Source organism: Panthera pardus, unplaced genomic scaffold, assembly GCF_024362965.1.
Source record: "Panthera pardus isolate Hobbes unplaced genomic scaffold, ASM2436296v1 HiC_scaffold_12, whole genome shotgun sequence".
NCBI classification, from domain to species: Eukaryota; Metazoa; Chordata; class Mammalia; order Carnivora; family Felidae; genus Panthera; species Panthera pardus.
Genome location: NW_026526677.1, coordinates 82,395,320 through 82,418,467, shown reverse-complemented (window position 1 = coordinate 82,418,467; position 23,148 = coordinate 82,395,320). Strand labels below are relative to the sequence as shown.

Genomic DNA, 23,148 nt, shown 5'->3' with positions numbered 1-23,148 from the left:
CACCTTGTTAAAACTGCACACCATTTCCAAGCTAGGTACAAAACACTGCCCACAATAGGAAAGACAGCCTCTGCAGACAACTGGACTGAAGGAAAAAGGAACCAGGACAAATGACAAGCACATTCAACACATATAGGAGACACCATGTGAAGCACTAGGTGGGAAACAGGGGAACTGCATTTCAGGGGACTACAAGACCTCTTCTTCATAAGGCCACTACATTCAATAGCAGGAGATATAGCAGAATTTCCTGACACAAAAAAAACAGACTCAGAGAGTTAGGTAAAATGAGGAGAGAGAGGAGTATGTCCCCAATGAAAAACAAAACAAAACAAAACAAGACAAACTAAGACAAATGGATACAAGTAATATGCCTGATTAGAGAATTTAAAAAATGTTCAGAAAGATACTTACTGCACTTGAGAAAAGAGTAGAGAATTATCAGTGAGACCCTTAACAAAGAGACAAAAAAGAGCCAATCAGAGATGAAGAAAACAACAAATGAAGTTAAAAATACACTAGATGAAATAAATATCAGGCTAAAGAAGCAGAAGAATGAATGAGCAACCTGAAAGAAAAAAAAGTTATGCAGAGGATATATATTCCTTATGCAAAGGAAATATATATTCAGATCCAGGAGGCAAAGAGATCCCCCCCCCCAAAAAAAAATCAACCCAAGGAAATCATCACAGATGTATAGTAATAAAAATGGGAAATATTAATAATAAAGAACCTCAAAAGCAGCAAGAGAGAGGCACCTGGTTGGCTCAGTCAGTGGAACATGCAACTCTTGATTTTAGGATTGTAAACTTGAGCCCTGCACTGGGTGTAGAGATTACCTAAAAATAAAATCTTAAAAACAAAATGTTTTTAAAAGCAGCAAGAGAGAAGAACACAGTTACATACAGGGGAAATCCCATAGGCTATGAGTAGATTTTTCAGCAGAAACTTTGCAGTGTATAAGTGACTGACATGCTGTATTCAAAGTGCTAAAATGAAAAAAAATATGCAGCCAGAATTCTCTAGTAAGCATGACTACCATTCAGAATAGAAGAGATAGTTCCATAGACAAATAAAAGCTGAAGGAATTCATGACCACTACACCAGCCCTATAAGAAATTTAAGGAAACAATCTGAGTGGAAAGGAAAGATCGTAAGTAAGAGTATGTAAAGTAGGAAACACAAAAGCAGTAAAAATAAATATATCTGTCAAAATCCGTGGAAGATTCACAAAATAAAAGGATGTGAAATAAAGACACCATATACCTGAAACATGGAAGGGAGGGGAAGAAGAAAGAATGGGTTTTAACTTAAGTGACCATCAACTTAATATAAACTACTATATGCAGATGATGTTATACACAAACCTAATGGTAACCAATCAAAACCCAGTATCAGATATACTAAGAATAAAGAGAAAGAAATCCAAGTTTATCACTAAAGGAAGCCAGCAAACTGTGAAAGAGAGAAAAAGAAGAAAGGACCATAGAAAAACTACAAAAATGACCACAAAACAGTAACAAAATGGCAATAAATACCTATCTATCAATAATTACTTTGAAAGTAAATGGACTAAAAACTCCAGTCAGAAGACACAGGGTGTCAGAATAAAAAAATCAACCTGTCTAAATACTGCCTATAAGAGACTCATTTCAGAACTAAAGACCCATACAGATTGAAAGTGAAGGGTTGGAGAAACATTTATCATGCAAAGGGATGTCAAAAGAAAGAGTACTACACTTATGATAAAACAAATTAGACCTTAAAACAAAGACTGTAACCAGAGACAAATGACACTATATAATAATGGAAGAACAATAAAACAAGAGATATAACAATTCTTAATATTTATGTACCCACCATGAAAGCACCCAAATACATAAAAAAGTTAACAACAAACATAAAAGAATTAATTGATAGTAATACAATAATAGTAAGGGATTTCAATAGCCCACTTATATAAAGGACAGATCATACAGACAGAAAATCAACAAGAAAACAGTGGCTTTGAATAACACACTGGACCAGCTGGATTTCATAGTTATATTTAGAACATTCCATTCTTAAAGAGAATAGGGCTGCCTGGGTGGGTCAATCAGTTAAAAGTCCAACTTCAGCTCAGGCCATGATCTTGCAGTTCATGCATTTGAGCCCCATGTCTGACTCTGTGCTGATAGCTCAGAGACTGGAGCCTGCTTCAGATTCTCTGTCTCCCTCTTTCTCTGCCCCTCCCTGACTTATACTCTGTCTCTCTCACCCTCAAAAATGAATAAATATTAAAAAAATAAATAAATAAAAGAGAATACACATTCTTTTCAAGTGCACATAGAACATACTCCAGAATACATCACATATTAGACCACCAAAAAAGCCTCAAGAAATTCAAAGAAATTGAAGTCATACCATGCATCTTTTCTGACCACAATGCTATGAAATTAGAAATCAACCACAAGAAAAATCTGGTAAGAGAACAAATACATGGAGGTTAAAAAACATGCTACTAACCAGTGAATAAGTCAACCAAGAAATAAAAGCAGAATAAAAAATTACTTGAAGTAAAATGAAAATGAAAACCTAATGGTGAAAACGTTTGGGATGCAGCAAGTGATCCAAAGATGGAAGAATACAGGAATGCAGGCCTACCTCAAGAAGCAATAAAAATATCAAATAAATACATAAGCTTATACCTATAGGAGGTAGGAAAGGAGGACCAAACAAAACCCAAAGTCAGCAGAAGGAAGGAAATAATAAAGATTAAAGCATAAATAAATGACAGAGACACTAAAAAAAAAAAAAATAATAGAAGAGATCAATGAACAAGGAACTGTTTCCTTGAAAAGATCTACACAATTGATAAACTTCTAGCTAGACTCAAAAAAAAAAAGAAAGAGAGGATGCAAATAAACAAAATCACAAATGAAAGAGACGTAACAGCCTCTACCAAAGAAATACAAACGACTTAAGTGAGCATTATGAAAAATTATATGCCAACAAATTGGAAACTAGAAAAAAATGGACAAATTCATAGAGACAGATAACCTACTAAAAGTCAACCAGAAGAAACAGAATATTTGAACAGATTGATAACCAGTAAACAGATTGAATCAATAATAAGAAAACTTCCCAAAAAACAAAACTCCAGGACCATACAACTTCAAAGGTGAATTCTACCAAATATTTAAAGAGTTTATACCTGTTCTCAAACTTTTCTAAAAAATAAAATAGTAAGGGAAACTTTCACATTTTTTCTATGAGGTCAGCATTATCTGATACCAAACCAGATGAAGACACCACACACCAAAAAAACAGAACTACAGGCCAATATTTCTGGTAAACATAGATGTAAAAATCCTCAACAGAATGTTAGCAAACTCATCCAAATACATTAACAAAACATTCACCATAATCTAGTGGGACTTATTCCTGGGGTGCAATGGCAGTTCAATATTCACAAACCAATCGACATGACACATTACAGGAATAGGAAAAAGGATGAAAAACCATATTATCATTTCAACAGATGCAGAAAAAAGCATTTGACAAAGTACAACATCCATTCTGAAAAAAATCCTCAACAAAGTAGGTTTAGAGGGAACATACCTCAAATCATAATAAAGACTTTATATAAAAAACTTACAGAAAACATCATAGTCAATGGGGAAAATTGAGAGCTTTTCCCCTAAGATCAGGAACAAGACAAGGATGTCCACTCTTACCACCTTTATTCAACTTAATACTGGAAGTCCTAGCTACAGCAATTAAGACAACAAAAAGAAATAAAAGGCCTCCAAACTGGTAAGGAAGAAATAAAACTTCCACTATCTGCAAATGACATGATATTATACATAAAAAAACCCTAAACACTCCACCAAAAAATTACTAGAACTAATAAATGGAATTCAGTAGGGTTACGTGATACAAAACCAATATACAAAAATTTTTTTTTTTTTTTAATGTTTATTTATTTTTGAGGGAGAGAGAGACAAAGTATGAATGGGGGAGGGACAGAGAGAGAGGGAGACACAGAATCTGAAGCAGGCTCCAGGCTCTGAGCTGTCAGCACAGAGTCTGATGTAGGGCTTGAACTCACAAACCATGAGTTCATGACCTGAGCCAAAGTTGGACACTCAACTGAATGAGCCACCTAGGTGCCCCAGAAATCTGTTGCATTTCTATACATTAATAATGAAGCAGCAGAAAGAAAAATTAAAAGAAAAACAATTCATTTACAACTGCACCAAAAATAATAAAATAGTTGGGAATAAACTTTTCCAAAGAAATGAAATATACTTCCTATACACAGAAAAATATAAAACATTGATGAAAGAAATTGAAGATGACAGAAAGAAATGGAAAGACATTCCATGCTCATGGATTAGAAGAATAAATATTGTTAAAATGTCTATACTACCCAAAGCAATCTACAGATTTAACACAATCCCTGTCAAAATACCAACAGCATTTTTCACAGAATTATAGAACAAAGAATCCTAAAAGTTGTATGAAATAATAAAATGCCCTTAATACCCAAACAAGTCTTGGAAAAGATAACAAAACTGGAGATCTCACAATACGATACTTCAAGTTATATTAGAAAGTGATAGTAATCAAAACAGTACGGTACTGGCACAAAAACAGACACACAGATCAACAGAACAGAACAGAAAGCCTGGAAATAATTCTAAAATTATATGGTCAATTAATCTTTGAAAAAGGAGGGAATAGTTTGCAATGGGAAAAAGATGGTCTCTTCAACAAATGGTGCTGGGAAAAATGAACTGCAAAAGAATGAAACTGGACCACTTTCTTACACCATACACAAAAATCAACTCAAAATGGATTAAGGACCTGAATGTGAGACCTAAAACCACAAAAATCCTAGAAGAGAGCACAGCCAGTAATTTCTCTAACATCAGCTGTACCATTTTTCTTGGTATGTCTTCTGAGGGAAGGGAAATAAAAGCAAAAATAAACTACTGGGACTACATCAAAGCAAAAAGCTTCTGTAGTGCAAAGGAAACAACCAACAAAGCTAAAAGTCAGCCTACTGAGTGAGAGAAGATATTTTCAAATGACATATTTGATCAACGGTTAGTGTCCACAATATATAAAGAACGTATATAACTCAACACCCCAAAACAAATAATCCAATTAAAAAATGGGCAGAAGTCACAGACATTCCTGCAAAGAGAGTACACTTCTCATGATGAGCACTGAGTAATGTATAGTATTGCTGAATCACTATATTGTACACTTAAATCTAATAGAACACTGTATGTTAACTATACTGGAATTAAAATTAAAAACTTAATAAAATATATATTTGTTGAAGAAATACATTCACATACACATAAAAAGAAAAAGGAAGACATAGTATATATGTACAATAAAATATTATTTAGCCATAAAAATACTGAAATCTTGCATTTGCAACAACATGGATGGAGCTAAAGAGTACAAGTTATACAAAATAAGCCAGTCAGAGAAAGACAGATAATATATGATTTCACTAACAGGTAGAATTTAAGAAGCAAAACAAAGGAGCAAAGGAAAAAAAAGGGGGAGAGAGAGAGAGAGAGAGAGAGAGCGCTAAAACCAAGAAACTGACTCTTAGCTATAGAGAATAAACCAGTGGTTACCAGAGGGGAGGTGGGTGGGGGACTGGGGGAAATTGGTGAAGGGGATTAAGAATATACTTATCGTGATGCACACTGAGTAATATATGGAACTGCTGAATCACTATATTGTACACCTAAAACTAATATAACACTGAATGTTAACTATACTGTAAGTAAAATTTAATAAATAATAATAAAATAAAAACATAAAAAATAAAAATAAAAAAAGATGGAGCATTAAACATTCATATAGCTTAACAGAAATCCAGAATAAAAAATATATATCAGAATTCAAGAAGGGGTGCCAACAATAGGCAAAAATTTTTTAAGAAATCCTAGACAGAAAACCATTGAAACCTTTGAGGATTGAGAAATCCATGGACCAAAAAACTAGAAGTACTGAACTGGAAAGATACTTCTCATGTGTTGTTAGTAAAAAACAAACAAACAAAAAAACCCACAAAGTAATCAACAGACAGTATGACCCAATTTCTTAAACTGTGAAGTTTGAGGATGTGTTTCTATTTTTCCTAGGGGAAAAAAAAAAAAAAAAACACTTTAGAAAGATCTATGCAAGTAAGAAAAAGGAGAACAGAAGGTAGAAATTATCATTTTTATTCACTAGACTTTGAAAGAGTCCAATACTTAAAAAATATATAGTTCTTTAGAACTTTTAAAAAAATAAATAGATTAAATCATTTTAAAATGCCCAAACTAAAAAACGTATTGTTACCCATAGGAACTGGCTCATTTATTTCTCTATTCTCAGGTCCCTAGGTCAAGTAAACAGAATTCAGTCAATGCTTTGGGTTAACTCAACAATACAAGAATGAATAGTCATTAAACAAGCATCTTTTAAGAGTTCACTACATAATTGAAGTTCCTTTTGATTAGCAAGAAGGGATTTTTTGTTTCCAATCAACTAAAAGGCCAATCATAACAATCTACATTCTGGTATTTTAAATATTTATTGAACACAAGAAAACAGGTAAATGGAGAGGTAAGGAATCTATTATTTTCATTCTTCACAACAAAAACTGAGCCAAAAAATGTAACCCTAGGTAGAAACAAGCAGTTTTAAAATCAATTAAAATTGCAAGTTCCTGACATTTACAATATTTGGTTCTGGAGGTCACATTGCTCAACTTTTTGATAAAAATTAAGAAAGAGAAAACCATTTTTTAAAAAATTTTAATAAAACTTGCCTTTGGCAAAGTGAATGAAGACAACTGTGGTATCTATATATGTAGATACATATATATGTGGTATCTATATCTATGTTTATACATGTAATAAACAGAATTTCTTTAAGTATCCACTTGGAGAAGAATAAGCAATAACCAGGCTATACTGAAGGTATAATAGGATGTTTGGCAACACTACCCCAGTCTATTCTAATAAAACAATATTACAGGCTCCCACAAATAATAAAATCTTATATACATTCACTCTGAATGCCAGGCCATTCCATAAGTGCCACTGTATGGATGTGGCCCATGATCTTGTGCTTTAGCTCATTTACATAATATGAATAATTAAAACACTATCAATCAATTCAATGATACGGAAAAATATACTGTGTTGGCAGAAAATAACCATGCATTTTTGTTTTGTTTCCTCTAAACAACCTTTGATACTGCCAAAGGAGTTTCCATAGTGCAGAGATAGCACCTACATTGAATCTGGGGTTGAATCTCAGCTCTAGTATAAACTGCTGTATGAATGGGAACATGCATAATAATGCTTATGAACTCTAGTTCTTTCATTTATAAAATGAGGGAAATGATAACACGTATGTAAAATGAAGAACAAAACCAGGTGAAGCACTGAAAAGCATCAAATAATGTAACAAACCTAATTAAATGCTAGTTTCCTTCTCCATGTGCGCCTTCTATATATTACTGCTATATGAAGAAAAATAGAAGAAAAAAGGATAAAAGAAGTCAGTCATTAGTTCTAACCAGATGAAAGACATAGTAGTTACTCTCTCACGTACTTGCTGTGTTACTAGGCATAGTTTTAACTTCTTTGTGTATCCGTTTCCTCTTCTACACAGTAAGGATAATAGAATTTTCTTTGTCAGAGGATTGTTCACAGATAAAATATGTTAACATTTGCCAAGCTCCTAGAGTAATGTCTGCAATATAGTAACTACTACAGAAGTGTTGGCTATTAGCTGCAGCAGCAGCTGGAAGAAAATATAAATATCTACATACATAAATTATATGAACAAGGTATTCTTTGGGCATGACTAAAGTCATTGGAGCTTCAGGAACTGTCCACCAGGAGTGTTAAAAAGGCATAATACATTACTTATTTTTAAATAATTGGAGCCAGGCCAATAATCTGTTTCTTGAAAACCACTCAAGCCCTGTAACCTAGCTGGCCACTGAAAAGCAAGTTGGATATTAAAACATGTCTGTACAAGGTGAGGGAAGATGGTGGCATAGGAGGATGCTGGTCTCACCTCATCTTGCTGATCACTTAGATTCCACCCACATTTGCCTAAATAACCCAGAAAACCACCAGAAGACTAGCAGAACAGACTCTCTGCCAAGCATAGACAAGAGGTCCACAGAAGAGGATAGGAATGGTGGAGAGGTGGTGCATGCTACATGGACTGGCAGGAGGGAGCCAGGGCGGTGGAAGGGCAGCCTGCCCGGCAAGGCAGAGCCCCCAAAGTCTGGCTTGCAAAAGCAGAGGGGCTAGACTCTGTGAGTTCTGACAGCCAGCAGTACTTAACATCTGGAACGTTAAAAGTCAACAACTCTGCTCTTGCAGAGTGGGGAGGGTGAGAGGACACTGTGAGGGAGAGTTGTTGAGCCCCAGAAGATAGAGCTCAGCTCGATGGGGGAACAAAGGCGCTGGAAAACGCCATTTCCCTCTCCCATCCCCCAGCCGAAATTCCAAAGGGAACCAGTTCCCGTCACTAAACTTTCTTTCTTCACAGAAATGCCCAACGCTGTGCTTCTGTGGATCCATCCCTCCAACGGGCCTGCCTCCCTCCTGGTGCTGCAGGGCCCCTCCCACAGGGACCACCAAAGGCAAAGTTAGCTAAGCCTACCCCTCCTGCCCCTGTGCACCTTGCAGATTCACCTTGGCTAATATGCCCTTGGCCAGATCCCATCTAAGCAGCACCACAAACCTGGTAGTATGCAAGTATCCCAGACAAGGGCCACACCACTCCACAGTGAGTCCTCCTCCTGGGAGAGGGGAAGATAAGGTACACACCAGACTGACTGTGGCCCCAGCGGTGGGCTGGGGGCAGACATCCAGACTGAACTGTGGCCCCGCTCACCAACACAAGTTACTCCAGCCAGCACAGGGGAAGAGCCCTGTAGTTCTGCACCACTCCAGGGACTATCCAAAATGACAAAACGGAAGAATTCTCTCAAAAGAAACTCCAAGAAGTAGCGACAGCTAATGAATTGATCAAAAATGATTTAAGCAATAAAATGGAACAAGAATTTAGAATAATAGTCATAAAATTAATCGCTGGGCTTGAAAAAAGCATAGAGAACAACAGAGAATCTATTGCTACAGAGGTCAAGGGACTAAGAAATAGTCATGAGGAGCTAAAAAATGCTATAAAGTGCAAAATAAAATGGAGGTGGCCATAGCATGAATTGAAGAGGCAGAGGAGGGAATAGGTGAATTAGAGAATAAAATTATGGAAAAAGAGGAAGCTGAGAAAAAGAGAGATTAAAAAAATCCAGGAGTATGAGGGGAGAATTAGAGAACTAAATGATATAATCAAATGGAACAATATCCTTATCATATGAATTCCAGCAAAAGAAGAGAGAGAGAAAGGGGCTGAAGGTGTACTTGAACAAATCATAGCTGAGAACTTCTCTGATCTGGGGAAGGAAAAGGCATTGAAATCCAAGAGGCACACAGAACTCCCTTCAGATGTAACTTGAATCGATCTTCTCCAAGACTTATCATAGTGAAACTGGCAAAATACAAGGATAAAGAGAAAATTCTGAAAGCAGCCTGGGATAAACATGCTCTAACACATAAAGGGAGACCAATAAGACTAGTGACAGACCTATCTACTGAAACTTGGCAGGCCAGAAGGAATGGCAGGAAATCTTCAATGTGATGAACAGAAAAAATATGCAGCTGAGAATGCTTTATCCAGCAAGTCTGTCATTCAGAATAGAAGGAGAGATAAAGGTCTTCCCAAACAAAAACTGAAGGAATTCATCACCACTAAACCAGCACTACAAGAGATCCTAAGGGGGATTCTGTGAGTGAAATGTTGCAAGGACCTGAGTACCAGAGACATCACTACAAGCATGAAATCTACAGACATCACAATGACTCTAAACCCGTATCTTTCAATAATAACACGGAATGTAAATGGACTAAATGCTCCAACCAAAAGACATAGGGTATCAGAATGGATAAAAAAACAAGACCCATCTATTTGCTGTCTACAAAAGACTCATTTTAGACCTGAGGATACCTTCAGGTGGAAAGTGAGTGGATGGAAAACTATCTGTCATGTTACTGGAAATCAAAAGAAAGCTGGAGTAGCCATACTTATATCAGACAAACTAGACTTTAAATTAAAGGCTGTAACAAGAGATGAAGAAGGGCATTATATAATAATCACAGGGTCTATCCATCAGGAAGAGCTAACATTTATAAATGTGTATGCGCTGAATACGGGAGCCCCCAAATATATAAAACAATCACAAACATAAGGAACCCTATTGATAAGAATGTGGTAATTGCAGGGGATTTTAACACCCCACTTACAACAATGGATAGATCATCTAGACACAGGATCAATAAAGAAACAAGGGCCCTGAATGATACATTGGATCAGATGGACTTGACAGATATATTTAGAACTCTGCATCCCAAAGCAACAGAATATACTTTCTTCTCGAGTGCACATGGAATATTCTGCAAGACAGATCGCACACTGGGTCACAAAACAGCCCTTAATAACTATAAAAGAATTGAGATAATACCATGCACACTTTCAGACCACAGTGCTATGAAGCTTGAAATCAACCACAGGAAAAAGGCTGGAAAACCTCCAAAAGCATGGAGGTTAAAGAACACCCTATTAAAGAATGAATGGGTCAACCAGGCAATTAGAGAAGAAATTAAAAAATACATGGAAACAAATGAAAATGAAAATACAACAATCCAAACATTGGGATGCAGTGAAGGCAGTCTTAGGAGGAAAATACATTGCAATCCAGGCCTATCTCAAGAAACAAGAAAAACCCCAAATACAAAATCTAACAGCACACCTAAAGGAACTAGAAGCAGAACAGCACAGACACCCCAACCCCAGCAGTCGAAGAGAAATAATAAAGATCAGAGAAGAAATAAACACTATAGAGTACAAAAAAACTGTAGAGCAGATAATTGAAACCAAGAGTTGGTTTTTTGAAAAAATAAACAAAATTGATAAACCTCTGGCCAGGCTTCTCAAAAAGAAAAGGGAGATAATCCAAATAGATAAAATCATGAATGAAAATGCAATTATTACAACCAACCCCTCAGAAATATGAGCAATTATCAAGGAATACTATGAAAAATTATATGCCAACAAACTGGACAACCTGGAAGAAATGGACAAATTCCTAAGCACTCACACACTTCCAAAACTCAAACAGGAAGAAATAGAAAACTTGAACAGACCCATTACCAGTGAAGAAATTGAATCAGTTATCAAAAATCTCCCAACAAAAAAGAAACCAGGACCACATGGCTTCCCTGGGGAATTCTACCAGACATTCAAAGCAGACATAATACCTATCCTTCTCAAGCTGTTCCAAAACATAGAAAGGGAAGGAAAACTTCCAGACTCATTGTATGAAGCCAGCATTACTTTGATTCCCAAACTAGACAGAGACCCAGCAAAAAAAGAGAACTACAAGCCAATATCCCTGATGAATATGCATGCAAATATTCTCAACAAGATACTAGCAAATCGAATTCAACAGCATATAAAAAGAATTATTCACCATGATCAAGTGGGATTCATTCCTGGGCTGCAGGGATGGTTCAACATTTATGAAAAGCCCACAGCTAATATCATCCTCCATGGGGAAAAACTGAGGGCTTTCCCCCTGAGATCAGGAACACGACAGGGATGTCCACTCTCACCGCTGTTGTTTAATATAGTGTTGGAAGTGCTAGCATCAGCAATCAGACAACAAAAGGAAATCAAAGGCATCAAAATTGGCAAAGATGAAAGCAAGCTTTCACTTTTTGCAGATGACATGATACTATACATGAAAAACCCAACAGACTCCATGAAAAGTCTGCTAGAACTGATACATGAATTCAGCATAGTCATAGGATGCAAAATTAATGTACAGAAATCAGTTGCATTTTTATACACTAATAATGAAGCAACAGAAAAACAAATAAAGAAACCGATCCCATTCACAATTGCACCAAGAATCATAAAATACCTAGAAATAAACGTAACCACAGATGTAAAAGATCTGTATGCTGAAAACTATAGAAAGCTTATGAAGGAAATTGAAGAAGACACAAAGAAATGGAAAAACATTCGGTGCTCATGGATTGGAAGAATAAATATGGTTAAAATGTCAATACTCCCCAAGCAGTTTACATATTCAATGCAATCCCATTCAAAATTGCACCAGCATTCTTCTTGAAGCTAGAACAAGCAATCCTAAAATTTGTATGGAACCCCAAAAGAGCCTGAATAGCCAAAGTAATATTGAAGAAGAATACCAAAGTGGGAGGCATCACAATCACAGACTTTAGCCTCTACTACAAAGCTGTAATCATGAAGACAGCATGGTATTGGCACAAAAACAGAAACATAGACCAATGGAATAGAATAGAGACTCCAGAATTGGACTCACAAATGTATGGCAACTAATCTTTGACAAAGGAGGAAAGAATATCCAATGGAAAAAAGCCAGTGTCTTTTTTTTTTTTTTAAATTTTTAATGTTAATTCATTATTGAGAGACAGAGCATGAGTGGGGAAGGGGCAGAGAGAGGGAGACACAGAATCCGAAACAGGCTCAGGCTCTGAACTGTCAGCACAGAGCCTGACACAGGGCTCGAATTCACAAACTGCCAGATCCTGACCTGAGCTGAAGTCAGACACTCAACATACTGATCCATCCAGGCACCCCAGAAAGACAGTCTCTTTAACAAATGGTGCTGGGAGAACTGGCCAGCAACATGCGGAAGAATTAAACTAGACCACTTTCTTACACCATTCACAAAAATAAACTCAAAATGGATAAAGGACCTGAATGTGAGACAGGAAACCATCAAAACCCTAGAGGAGAAAGCAGGAAAAACCTCTCTGACCTCAGCCATAGCAATTTCTTACTTGACACATCTCCAAAGGCAAGGCAAAAATGAACTATTGGGACCTCATGAAGATAAAAAGCTTCTGCACAGCAAAGGAAACAATCAACAAAATTAAAAGACAACGAACGGAATGGGAAAAGATATTTGCAAATGACCTATTGGACAAAGGGTTAGTATCTAAAATCTATAAAGAACTCATCAGACTCCACACCTGAGAATACTCCAGTGAAAAAATGGGCAGAAAACATGAATAGACACTTTTCTAAAGAAGACATCCAGATGGCCAACAGGCACATGAAGAGATGCTCAATGTCACTCCTCATCAGGGAAATACAAATCAAAACCACACTGAGATACCACCTCACACCAGTCAGAGTGGCCAAAATGAACAAATCAGGAGACTATAGATGCTGGCGAGGATGTGGAGAAATGGGAACCCTCTTGCAATGTTGGTGGGAATGCAAATTGGTGCAGCCACTCTGGAAAACAGTGTGGAGGTTCCTCAAAAAATTAAAAATAGATCTACCTTATGACCCAGCAATAGCACTGCTAGGAATTTACCCAAGGGATACAGAAGTGCTGATGCATAGGGGCACTTGTACCCCAATGTTTATAGCAACACTTTTAACAATAGCCAAATTATGGAAAAAGCCTAAATGTCCAACAACTGATGAATGGATAAAGAAATTGTGGTTTATATACACAATGGAGTACTACGTGGCAATAAGGAAGAATGCAATATGGCCTTCTGTAGTAACGTGGATGGAACTGGAGAGTGTTATGGTAAATGAAATAAGTCACACAGAGAAAGACAGATACCATATGTTTTCAGTCTCATGTGGATCCTGAGAAACTTAACAGAAGACCATGGGGAAAGGGAAGGAAAAAAAAAGTTACAGAGAGGGAAGGGGGCAAACCATAATAGACTCTTAAAAACTGAGAACAAACTGAGGGTTGATGGGGGGTGGGAGGGAGGGGAAACTGGGAGATCGGCATGAGGAGGGCACCTGTTGGGATGAGCACTGGGTGTTGTATGAAAACCACTTTGACAATAAATTTCATAAAAAAATTAAAAAAATAAACACGTGTATACTTTCATCATACTTCAGTAAATCACAATGAACATACACTTCCTCTCACTGGAAGTGAACAGATTGCAGTATGCTGGGGTTACTGTTCACCCATACCTGTTGCCCCTTCCTGCAGAAAAGATTATGTTTCTTAGCTCCCTCAAAGGCAAGATTGGCCATGTGATAGACACTAACCAATGAAATATGAATGGAATTAAAAGATGCCATTTTCCAGCAGGCACTAAGTAAGTCAATATGATTCTGCCAATCCTGTTGAGGTCTGGGGAAAGAGGTCAAACAGCATACTGTCTCCAAGTTCCTGATGTAGGAGACGGTCACAAAATGTGGTGTTTCTGAAGGAAGTGAAGGAAAATATATTCTGTAATGGAAAACACACAACCTCCTAAAGCCATGAAGAGGTTATTGCATTTAATGTCAGTGTTATGAGGACTGAACAAAGCAGGTTCTTTATAGCTTAAAGGAAAATTAGGAACTCCAAAGTGTTCAACTGAAATATCAGTTGAAATGGTCCTTACAAAAACAAATCACATCATTAAAGGCTGATAATTTATCATCATTCTTCTTGAATGAAGGACAAGGCACTCCTCCTTAACAGTACAGAGTACCCATCCTATACAGTGGAAATACAGTAGTGAATCAGGACTCAGTGCCTGGGTCAGAGCAGGCAGTCCATAAATGCTTATTAATTGATGGCTTGCTAGTTACTGGTTTGCATGTGGGTTGTGCAGGTACCCTTGCTAATGCTTTCTAGAAGGGTTAGAGCTTGGCTAACAAGAGAAAAATTTTGTCAACTCCTCCCCAGATCGCTTACTCCCTGTCCCATATCTCCCTGCTAAAGAAAGGGGCAGAAGGATATGTAAAATACAAATACCACCAAATTCCCAGGGATTGAACACTATAATATTAATGATACTTGGCTTTCAGAGGTAGAAGTAGGAAACAAGCTAACTTAAAGAACTTTTATATTCAATCAAAAGTTAAGTGTAAACATCATTTTTTTTCCTCCGGAAACTATTCAGGGATAAAGCTTTTATTGAAATCCAAATAAAGTTTCTATAAATAAAAATAAAGGCAGTTTAGCAGCATAATAGCTATTAATCTCAACAGAATTCAAACAGCCATGAGGAAATGAAAAAGAATAGTCTTCTATACAGCTAACAAAGCAAAAGTCCTTGTACCTTCAATTTCCTAGTAATTAAAAACCCAGCATGTCCTTACAGATGTAATCTACTTGGCCTTACAGTACCTTCTCAGGGTTGACAAAACAAAGCAACACTTGTCTTTAATTTCTAATTCACTTTTCTAATCTGCCAATTCAGATTAAAAATCAACATATCACAGATAACTAATATCATATTATCCATGGCTTGAAAGAAACAGAAAAAAGGAATGAGTGCATTTATTGGTGTTTGTGTCCCACAGGACCATTTGTCTTCTCCCTGCTTCTTAGGAAGCAGTTAACTCTCCACAGCCCTGGCCCAACCTGTTACTTCTTCCTGATCTGCCCATGAAAAGTATTTGAACTATAAACCCTCTTCCTGGATTTCAGTGATAGAAACAAAATTATTTGATCACAGGTGTGGGAGAGGATGTGGTGAGGAGGAGGATGTAACCCAGGGACATCTGAGAACTTCCAAAATTAAATTATTTAGACAGTAGTGTGAGGCTCAAAAACTTCATGACAGATGGCAAATGCCTAGGATAAGAAGAATGAGCTCAACTTTCTTTTCTTTATTGTTGGGGAGAACATGTTACCAAAGCACACATGGGGAAAGTCACCGACAGACAGTGGCAGAAATTGAGAGTTTGGGGGAAATTCTGAAAGTATTTTCTGGTCCAATCATGAGGACATGTAGACATGTACATGAGGACTGAATGTTGAGTGACTGTTATTTATGTGACCAAATTATGACTTTCATTAGCAGAAACATCATTTGAAAGGACTTTTTTCCCATTTACAATACCTGGAATAAAGTAAGTACACAATGGAATACTGATGAACCAAACTGAATGAGAGAATGAGAATTTAGTACCTTTTCTCTCACAGTTCTCACTTTCTCCAGACCTAGGGTAGAAGGACCAACTGAAAAACCATCACACAAAACATATTTGAGTGGGGACAAGCCTCAGGGTACCAACAGAGAATGCAGAGCAAGCAAGCCTAGGAAAAATGACAACTGCCTCTATCTCTTTAACTAGTCCCAAGATGAAGATTTTGGGACATAGAAGTTTTTTCACAAAAAATAATTTGCTTCAAACAGTATGGTACTGGCACAAAAACAGATACACAGATCAACAGAATAGAGTAGAAAGCCTGGAAATAAAGCCAACTTATCTTTGAAAAAGGAGGGAAGAGTTTACAATGGGAAAAAGATGGTCTCTTCAACAGATAGTACTGGGAAAAATGAACTGCTACATGCAAAAGAATGAAACTGGACCGCTTTCTTACACCATACACAAAAATCAACTCAAAATGGATTAAGGACCTAAATGTGAGACTTGAAACCACAAAAATCCTAGAAGAGAGCACAGCCAGTAATTTCTCCAACATTGGCTGTAACAACATTTTTCTCGATATGTCTTCTGAAGCAAGTGAAATAAAAGCAAAAATAAACTACTGGGACTACATCAAAGCAAAAAGCTTCTGTAGTGCAAAGGAAACAACCAACAAAGCTAAAAGTCTACTGAATGAGAGTATATATTTGCAAATGACAATCTGATAAACGGTTAGCATCAAAAAAATATACAAAGAACTTATATAAGTCAACACCCAAAAACAAATGATCCAATTAAAAAATGGGCAGAAAAGGGGCCACCTGGGTGGCTCAGTTGGTTAACCATCCAACTTCAGCTCAGATTATGATCTCATGGTTTGTGGGATCAGATCCCACGCCGGGCTCTGTGCTGACAGCTCAGAGCCTGGAGCCTGTTTCAGATTCTGTCTCTGTCTCCCCTGCTCATTGTCTCTCTTTTTTCTCTCTCTTTCTCAAAAATGAAATAAACATTAAACATTTTTTTAAAAAAATGGGCAGAAGATATGGACAGACATTTCTCCAAAGAAGACATTCAGATGACCAGCAGACACATGAAAAGATATTCAACATCACTCATCATCAGGAAAATGCAAATCAAAACAATGAGAGATCACCTCACCCCTGTCAGAATGACTAAAATAAAAAAAAAAAATACAAGAAACAACAAAAGTTGGCTAGGATGAGGAGGAGGAAAAGGAACGCTTGTGCACTATTGGGCGGAAATACAAACTGGTGCAGCCACCATGGAAGATAGTATGGAGGTTCCTCAAAAAATTAAAAATAGAACTACCCTATTACCCAGGAATCACACTACTGAGTATTTACCCAAAGAATACAAAAACACTAATTCAAAAAGATATATGTACTTCTATCTTTATTGCAGCATAATTTACAATAGCCAAACTATGGAAGCAGCCAAAGTGTCCACTGATAGATGAATGGGTAAAGAAGATGTGGTATATATACAGAATGGAATATTACTAAGCCATAAAAAAAATGAAATATTACCATTTGCAACAACATGGATGGAGCTAGAGAGTATAACGCTAAGTGAAATAAGTCAGTCAGAAAAAGACAAATACCATATGATTTCACCCATATGTGGAATTTAAGAGAGAGAAACCAAGAAACAGACTCCTCACCACAGAGAACAAACATGGTTATCACAGGGGAGGTAGGTGGGGAATCAGTGAAATAGGTGATAGGGATTAAGAAGTAGACTGTGATGAGCACTGGATGATGTATGGGTTTACTGAATCACTATATTGTACACTTGAAACTAATAGAACACTGTATGTTGACTAGACTGGAATTAAAACTTAAAAAAATTGAACTACCCTCCAATCCAGTAATCATATTACTGGGTATTTACCCCCAAAATACAAAAACACTAATTCAAAGGGATACATGCACCCATATGTTTACTGTAGCATTATTCTCAATAGCCATATTATGGAAGCAGCCCAAGTGTCCATTGATTCATGAATGAATAAAGAAGATGTGGCATATATACATAAAATGGAATATTACTTAGACATCAAAAGGAATGAAATCTTGCCATTTGCAATGACATAGATGCAGCCAGAAAGTATGTCTAGTGAAATAAATCAGTCAGAGAAAGACAAATGCCATACGATTTCACTCATACGTGGAATTTAACAAACAAAACATAGGAGAGCAAAAGACAAACCAAGAAACCTTCTCTTAACTACAGAGAACAAACTAGTGGTTACCAGAAGGGGGTGATAGGTGAAATAGGTAAGGAGGATTAAAGGAAGACTTACCACGATGTGCACTGAGTAATGTATAGAATTGTTGAATCACTATACTGTACTCTTGAAACTAATATAACACTGTATGTTAACTCTACTGGAATTAAAATAAAAACTTAGTAAAACAAAAAAAAATTGTTTTTTTGAAAGTGGGCTCAAATATGGAGAACTATTGGTGTGTTATTCTTTAACAAAACATCCCTAATGGTATAGCTTGAGGGAGAGTTTAGTTCTAATCTTACCTAATAATATCTGTTTAATAATAATAGACATTGCTATTCTCAAAGTGTATGCATTCCCAAAGTCTTAGAATTTCAAGAAAAGAATACTGTAGCAAGCATTTTTTACAACCAGAAAAGCATTTGTGGACCAATTTTTCAGTTTTTGTACTTGATGCTTTTTTGTTGTTGTTAAGATGAGTTAAACTTTCCTTCTCTACTGAATTACAGGCTAGTCTTATTTGCAGCATCTATAGTTCAAAAACCACAAAGTCCTGAGATTTTTTCACGTTAGGTTTATAAAAAATAGTCTCGTAACAGTGAAAGAATAGTTTTACTCTTCATTTCATAGCGTATCTTCTCTGTATATTCACAGTATGGCTCTATTTTAGGATGCTAGATAGTTTTTGCTCTATTACCATTAGGCTTTTTAGTGAAAGCACAAACACAACCACTTTTAACGGCTGACATTGAAAACACATTTTTACCTGAGTTTTTATATTTTACTATCCTAAGGTTCATTATTAGCCTTATCAGTTCAAAAACATAAACACATCCCATACAAAACTGAGTTTCCAAAGGATAGCTAGAGCATTTTATGATAAACAGAATCCATCTGAATTACCAAAGCTATAAAGATGCATTTCCCAATTTGGCAAATGAATCAAGACTAGTACTGGTTTCAAATAACAACTGAGAAGTTATTGATGGAAATTGACATAATTCCACTCTGGAAAGTAGTCAAATGTCTAAAAGGAACACAGAGATCTCAAAAAAACAGGATGATATCTAGAAAAATGGTAGAAGAGGTGAACATAAAGATAAAAGCTGCTCTGAACTCCCAATGTGATGAGCTTGCTTAATTCAAGATTTAAAAAAGAGGTCTGAGAACTTCACCATCACTGGAATATAATTTTAAACTGAAACAGGTAAAATTCTGGACATGTTGCTAGGAAGAAAACATGACACTTATTTCAGGTTAAAAAGGACCATATGCTTGAATCTAGAATACCATTAAGTGTTCACGTATATCCTATAAGTTGTTAAATCACTAGTAAAATAGTGGTATATTGATAAGACACATGATAAAAGAGATAAGAGGTAAGATTACAGTCTGAGCAGAGATTCAAAGTTCCATTAATACATTTTAGACCTTGATGTAGTAAAACATTAAAAATTACATGCAAAAATGTTAAATTCTGAGGACCAGGAGAGCCTCTCAACTTGTCTGAGAGGCAGGTCATTTCAGGGAAAGGGACGTCATTGCATGTTGGGTTGACGAATGTTTAGAAAACCTTGTTCACCTAAGTTGTCAATACCAAAATGTCTACCCCTCAGCTGCAGGGAGCTTATTTCTAGAAGGTACATTTAATCCTGTCCTCCATTAACCAGAGTTTCTTTTTATTGATGGTACATGCCATTGTCTTGTCTGTTCAATAGAATAGTGATTCTCTTTGGGTGAGAAAATCTGAATCTCCAAGAATGTGGAAAAACAATCAGAAACAAGGATGATTTTGGATAAGTTGACCTTATGTCCACATAGTAAGACCTCTTGAAATCACTATGTAATTTTGTGTGTGATTTATTTAGAATGTTTAGAACAGTTAAAGGGATATTAATTTCAGCATTTATAAGTCAATTTATTAGATTACAGAAGATACCACAGGTTTAGAAAGATTATATTAGCCAGAATCACAAACTTGTTTTATTAGGGTGTTGCATTTGGGTGAATAAAATTTACTAGTTTTGTAATTATAATTTGTATGTCTAAAAAAGCTTCACTGATTAAATGTATAAATGGGGGAATTCTATCAAAGTTATAAAAACAAAATGAAAACATTTTTAAAAATTAGGACATTTATACATAAAATAAGATCTGTACATTGATTAAAAATAGGCTGAAAGAAAAAAATACAGCTTAAGATAAAATAATAAAAATAAAACTTGAAACTAGGGTTAAGATTTATAACTTTGAGCACTACATTACTAATGAAGCAAACATAATTATAATATTCTTTTCTATCATCAAAATCTCCCCTTGGGCAATAAAAGCCTACTGGTACTCAGAGCAACAGTAAAAGCAAATGTGTGCTGAGCACACATCTCATGGAAGGCCTGTGTTAAGTACTATGAAGAAGGCTACAAGGTTCTGTCACAAGTTGTTCAGAGAACTAATAAGTCGGATACTAAAACACTATACCAAAAGCAAAATGTGAGAAATGACACAAACACATGGACTGTAGGATAGCTATTTTTCCGAAAAAAAAAAAAAAATTTTTACAATTATAAATGATGGCATAGTGATGTTTCAGGTGGCTAAGGCTACAAGAAAGTAGATTTCTGGAAAAGTCTATAAGGCACTGAAGAAGCATGATGCCGTTCCATAACAGCATAAGTACATGTGACAACCTCCTTATTCAAATTTTCTAATTATTTTACAAACCCTAGTTTCCAGAAATGCATTACTGTTCAAATATATTCTCACTGACTTGACCACGTCCCTATTTAGAGCTTTATTCAATACCATATATAGGTTCAGTTTTTTCCAAAAATTCATCCTTGAGTAGTTCATTTGAATCTAAAAGAACTATCTTTCTTTTGAAAGAAACCAGTATATGAAAAATGAAACCAGTATTAGAAAACACATTTCAAACTCTACTCAAATGCAAATTATACAACATATTGCTCTTTAGGTAACTATTTAGAATGAACATTTGGTACTTATCTGTTGGTTAATATTTCTGTGATTAGATGTAAGCGGGCAATGGAAGATTTTATACTAATCACTTTCCTTGATTTGCAATAAAGAAATGCAAGAGTAAAAACTGGAAATAATTTTCCAAGTCTCTAACATTAGGAGTATCTTTTTTTTGAGAGAGACAGAGAGAGAGGTAGAGACAGAAGGAGAGAGAGAATCTTAAGCAGGCTCCACATTTAGCATGGAGCTCGACGTGAGACTCGATCTCACGACCCTGAGATCATGACCTGAGCCAAAATTAAGAGTCGGACACTTAACCAACTGAGCCACTCAGGCATCCCAGGGGTATTTTAAATCATGCTTTTTCTTTTGATAATTTCTGAAATTAATCACTAGGAAGCATTTCATTCATTTAAAGTAATAGGTTTTTTCATACACTTAATATTTATGATTTTCAGATGAATGCTTTCCCAGTTTTTATTTTTACTCCATTCTCAGTTGCATTTTATTAGCAATTTAAAAATTAGTCTGTTTTAAAAATAAATTTAGACATCAAGAGAGAAAGTCAATTGAGTTAAATAAAACTTGAAATTGCTTTAGAAGATGTATACATAACCTTAGAAATAAATATACAGACTAATTTTAAATGTCAAATAATCTGACTACATAAGGTACATATGAAAATATTCTAAAATAACCAAGGGTAAAAGGTGGAAAAAAGGTAGCAGATGATTAAGGAGGATTGAGAATGTTATGGAAAAACACATAAAATGTGTTTAATAAGAATGTTTTGCTACTAAGGACTCAGCAATTCTACATTGAGAAAACAGGTTTTCCCATATATCCCATGTGTTATGGACAATGTCTTATCACATCACACTCTTGGGTACAAAGTATTCATGTCTTCAGTCTTGTCAATGGCACAGAGAAACTAAAATAAAGAAGCCCTTTACTGCCATTAAAAATATTTTAAAAATCAACTAAATATCAACTGCTTCAAATCTCTTCCTGGGATAAAGCAAGGTACATACCTATAAGTAAATAAACACCAAATAAGTAAAAACTAATTTTGGTTACTAAAACACCAGTAGTTTAATGCCTTTGCCTTGAGAAACTTCTCTGAATGAAAGTTTTAAATTTGCTTCACCATCAGACTTATGATATGTTTCTATTATTTTCCCAGAATTAACTCTTAATATCACATAATACTTTTGTGATAAAAAAGAAAAAAAAAACTATGATAAAATTTTAAATAATTATTAAAGTGACTTACTTTCTTCTTTCTTGCTAATAATGGCAGGCAGAGTGTAAATCTGAAAAACAAAGGAAGTCTGATCAGTTAATGACCCAGCACAGAAACAGGGCGATATTGGTACAATGATACACAAAATGAGTACCTTGATTTCAAGATCTTACAACTAGTATGTCCATAGAACCATTTCCCTACCCTATCAACCAACCTTGCTTCCCAAGCCTTTCCATCATGGCTATCCAGCCCTGGGCAAAGTTCTAGCCCTTTCCATTTGATTTATGTATCTCATTCTATTACCCAACATGATGCATAGTATGTATTCCTTCTTCAGGAAGGATTTCATGACAGATTTTACCAGATTGCTGCTTCCTCAAATTATCTCCTTAGTGTTTTGTTCTCAACATGTACAACCTTAACTTGTACTTGAGCTATCACACTGTCTTCTAAATTTGCTTTAGGTCAGGGCTTACCTCTCAACTATTAGTGGCAAAGAGTCAAGTCCTTTTGTTTTACTTTTTAATCTGTAATTGGCTGATACTTTTGTAAGTTATAATAAAATTAAAACATAATAAACACTATAAAGAATAGGTGCAGAGTCCAAAATTTTTATTATTAAACTCAATAGGTGTAAAATGAC

At 35.8% G+C, this 23,148-nt stretch overlaps 1 protein-coding gene across 2 annotated transcripts in view; it reads right to left on the bottom strand.

The window, feature by feature from the left end:
* ARHGAP42 (Rho GTPase activating protein 42) overlaps positions 1–23,148 on the bottom strand; it is a 310,333-nt gene that overhangs the window by 37,409 nt on the left and 249,776 nt on the right. For both annotated transcript variants that reach the window (XM_019450169.2, XM_019450170.2), the window contains exon 12: positions 22,533–22,572. In XM_019450169.2, coding sequence (XP_019305714.1) covers positions 22,533–22,572 — 40 coding nt within the window. The remainder of the gene's footprint in view (positions 1–22,532; positions 22,573–23,148) is intronic.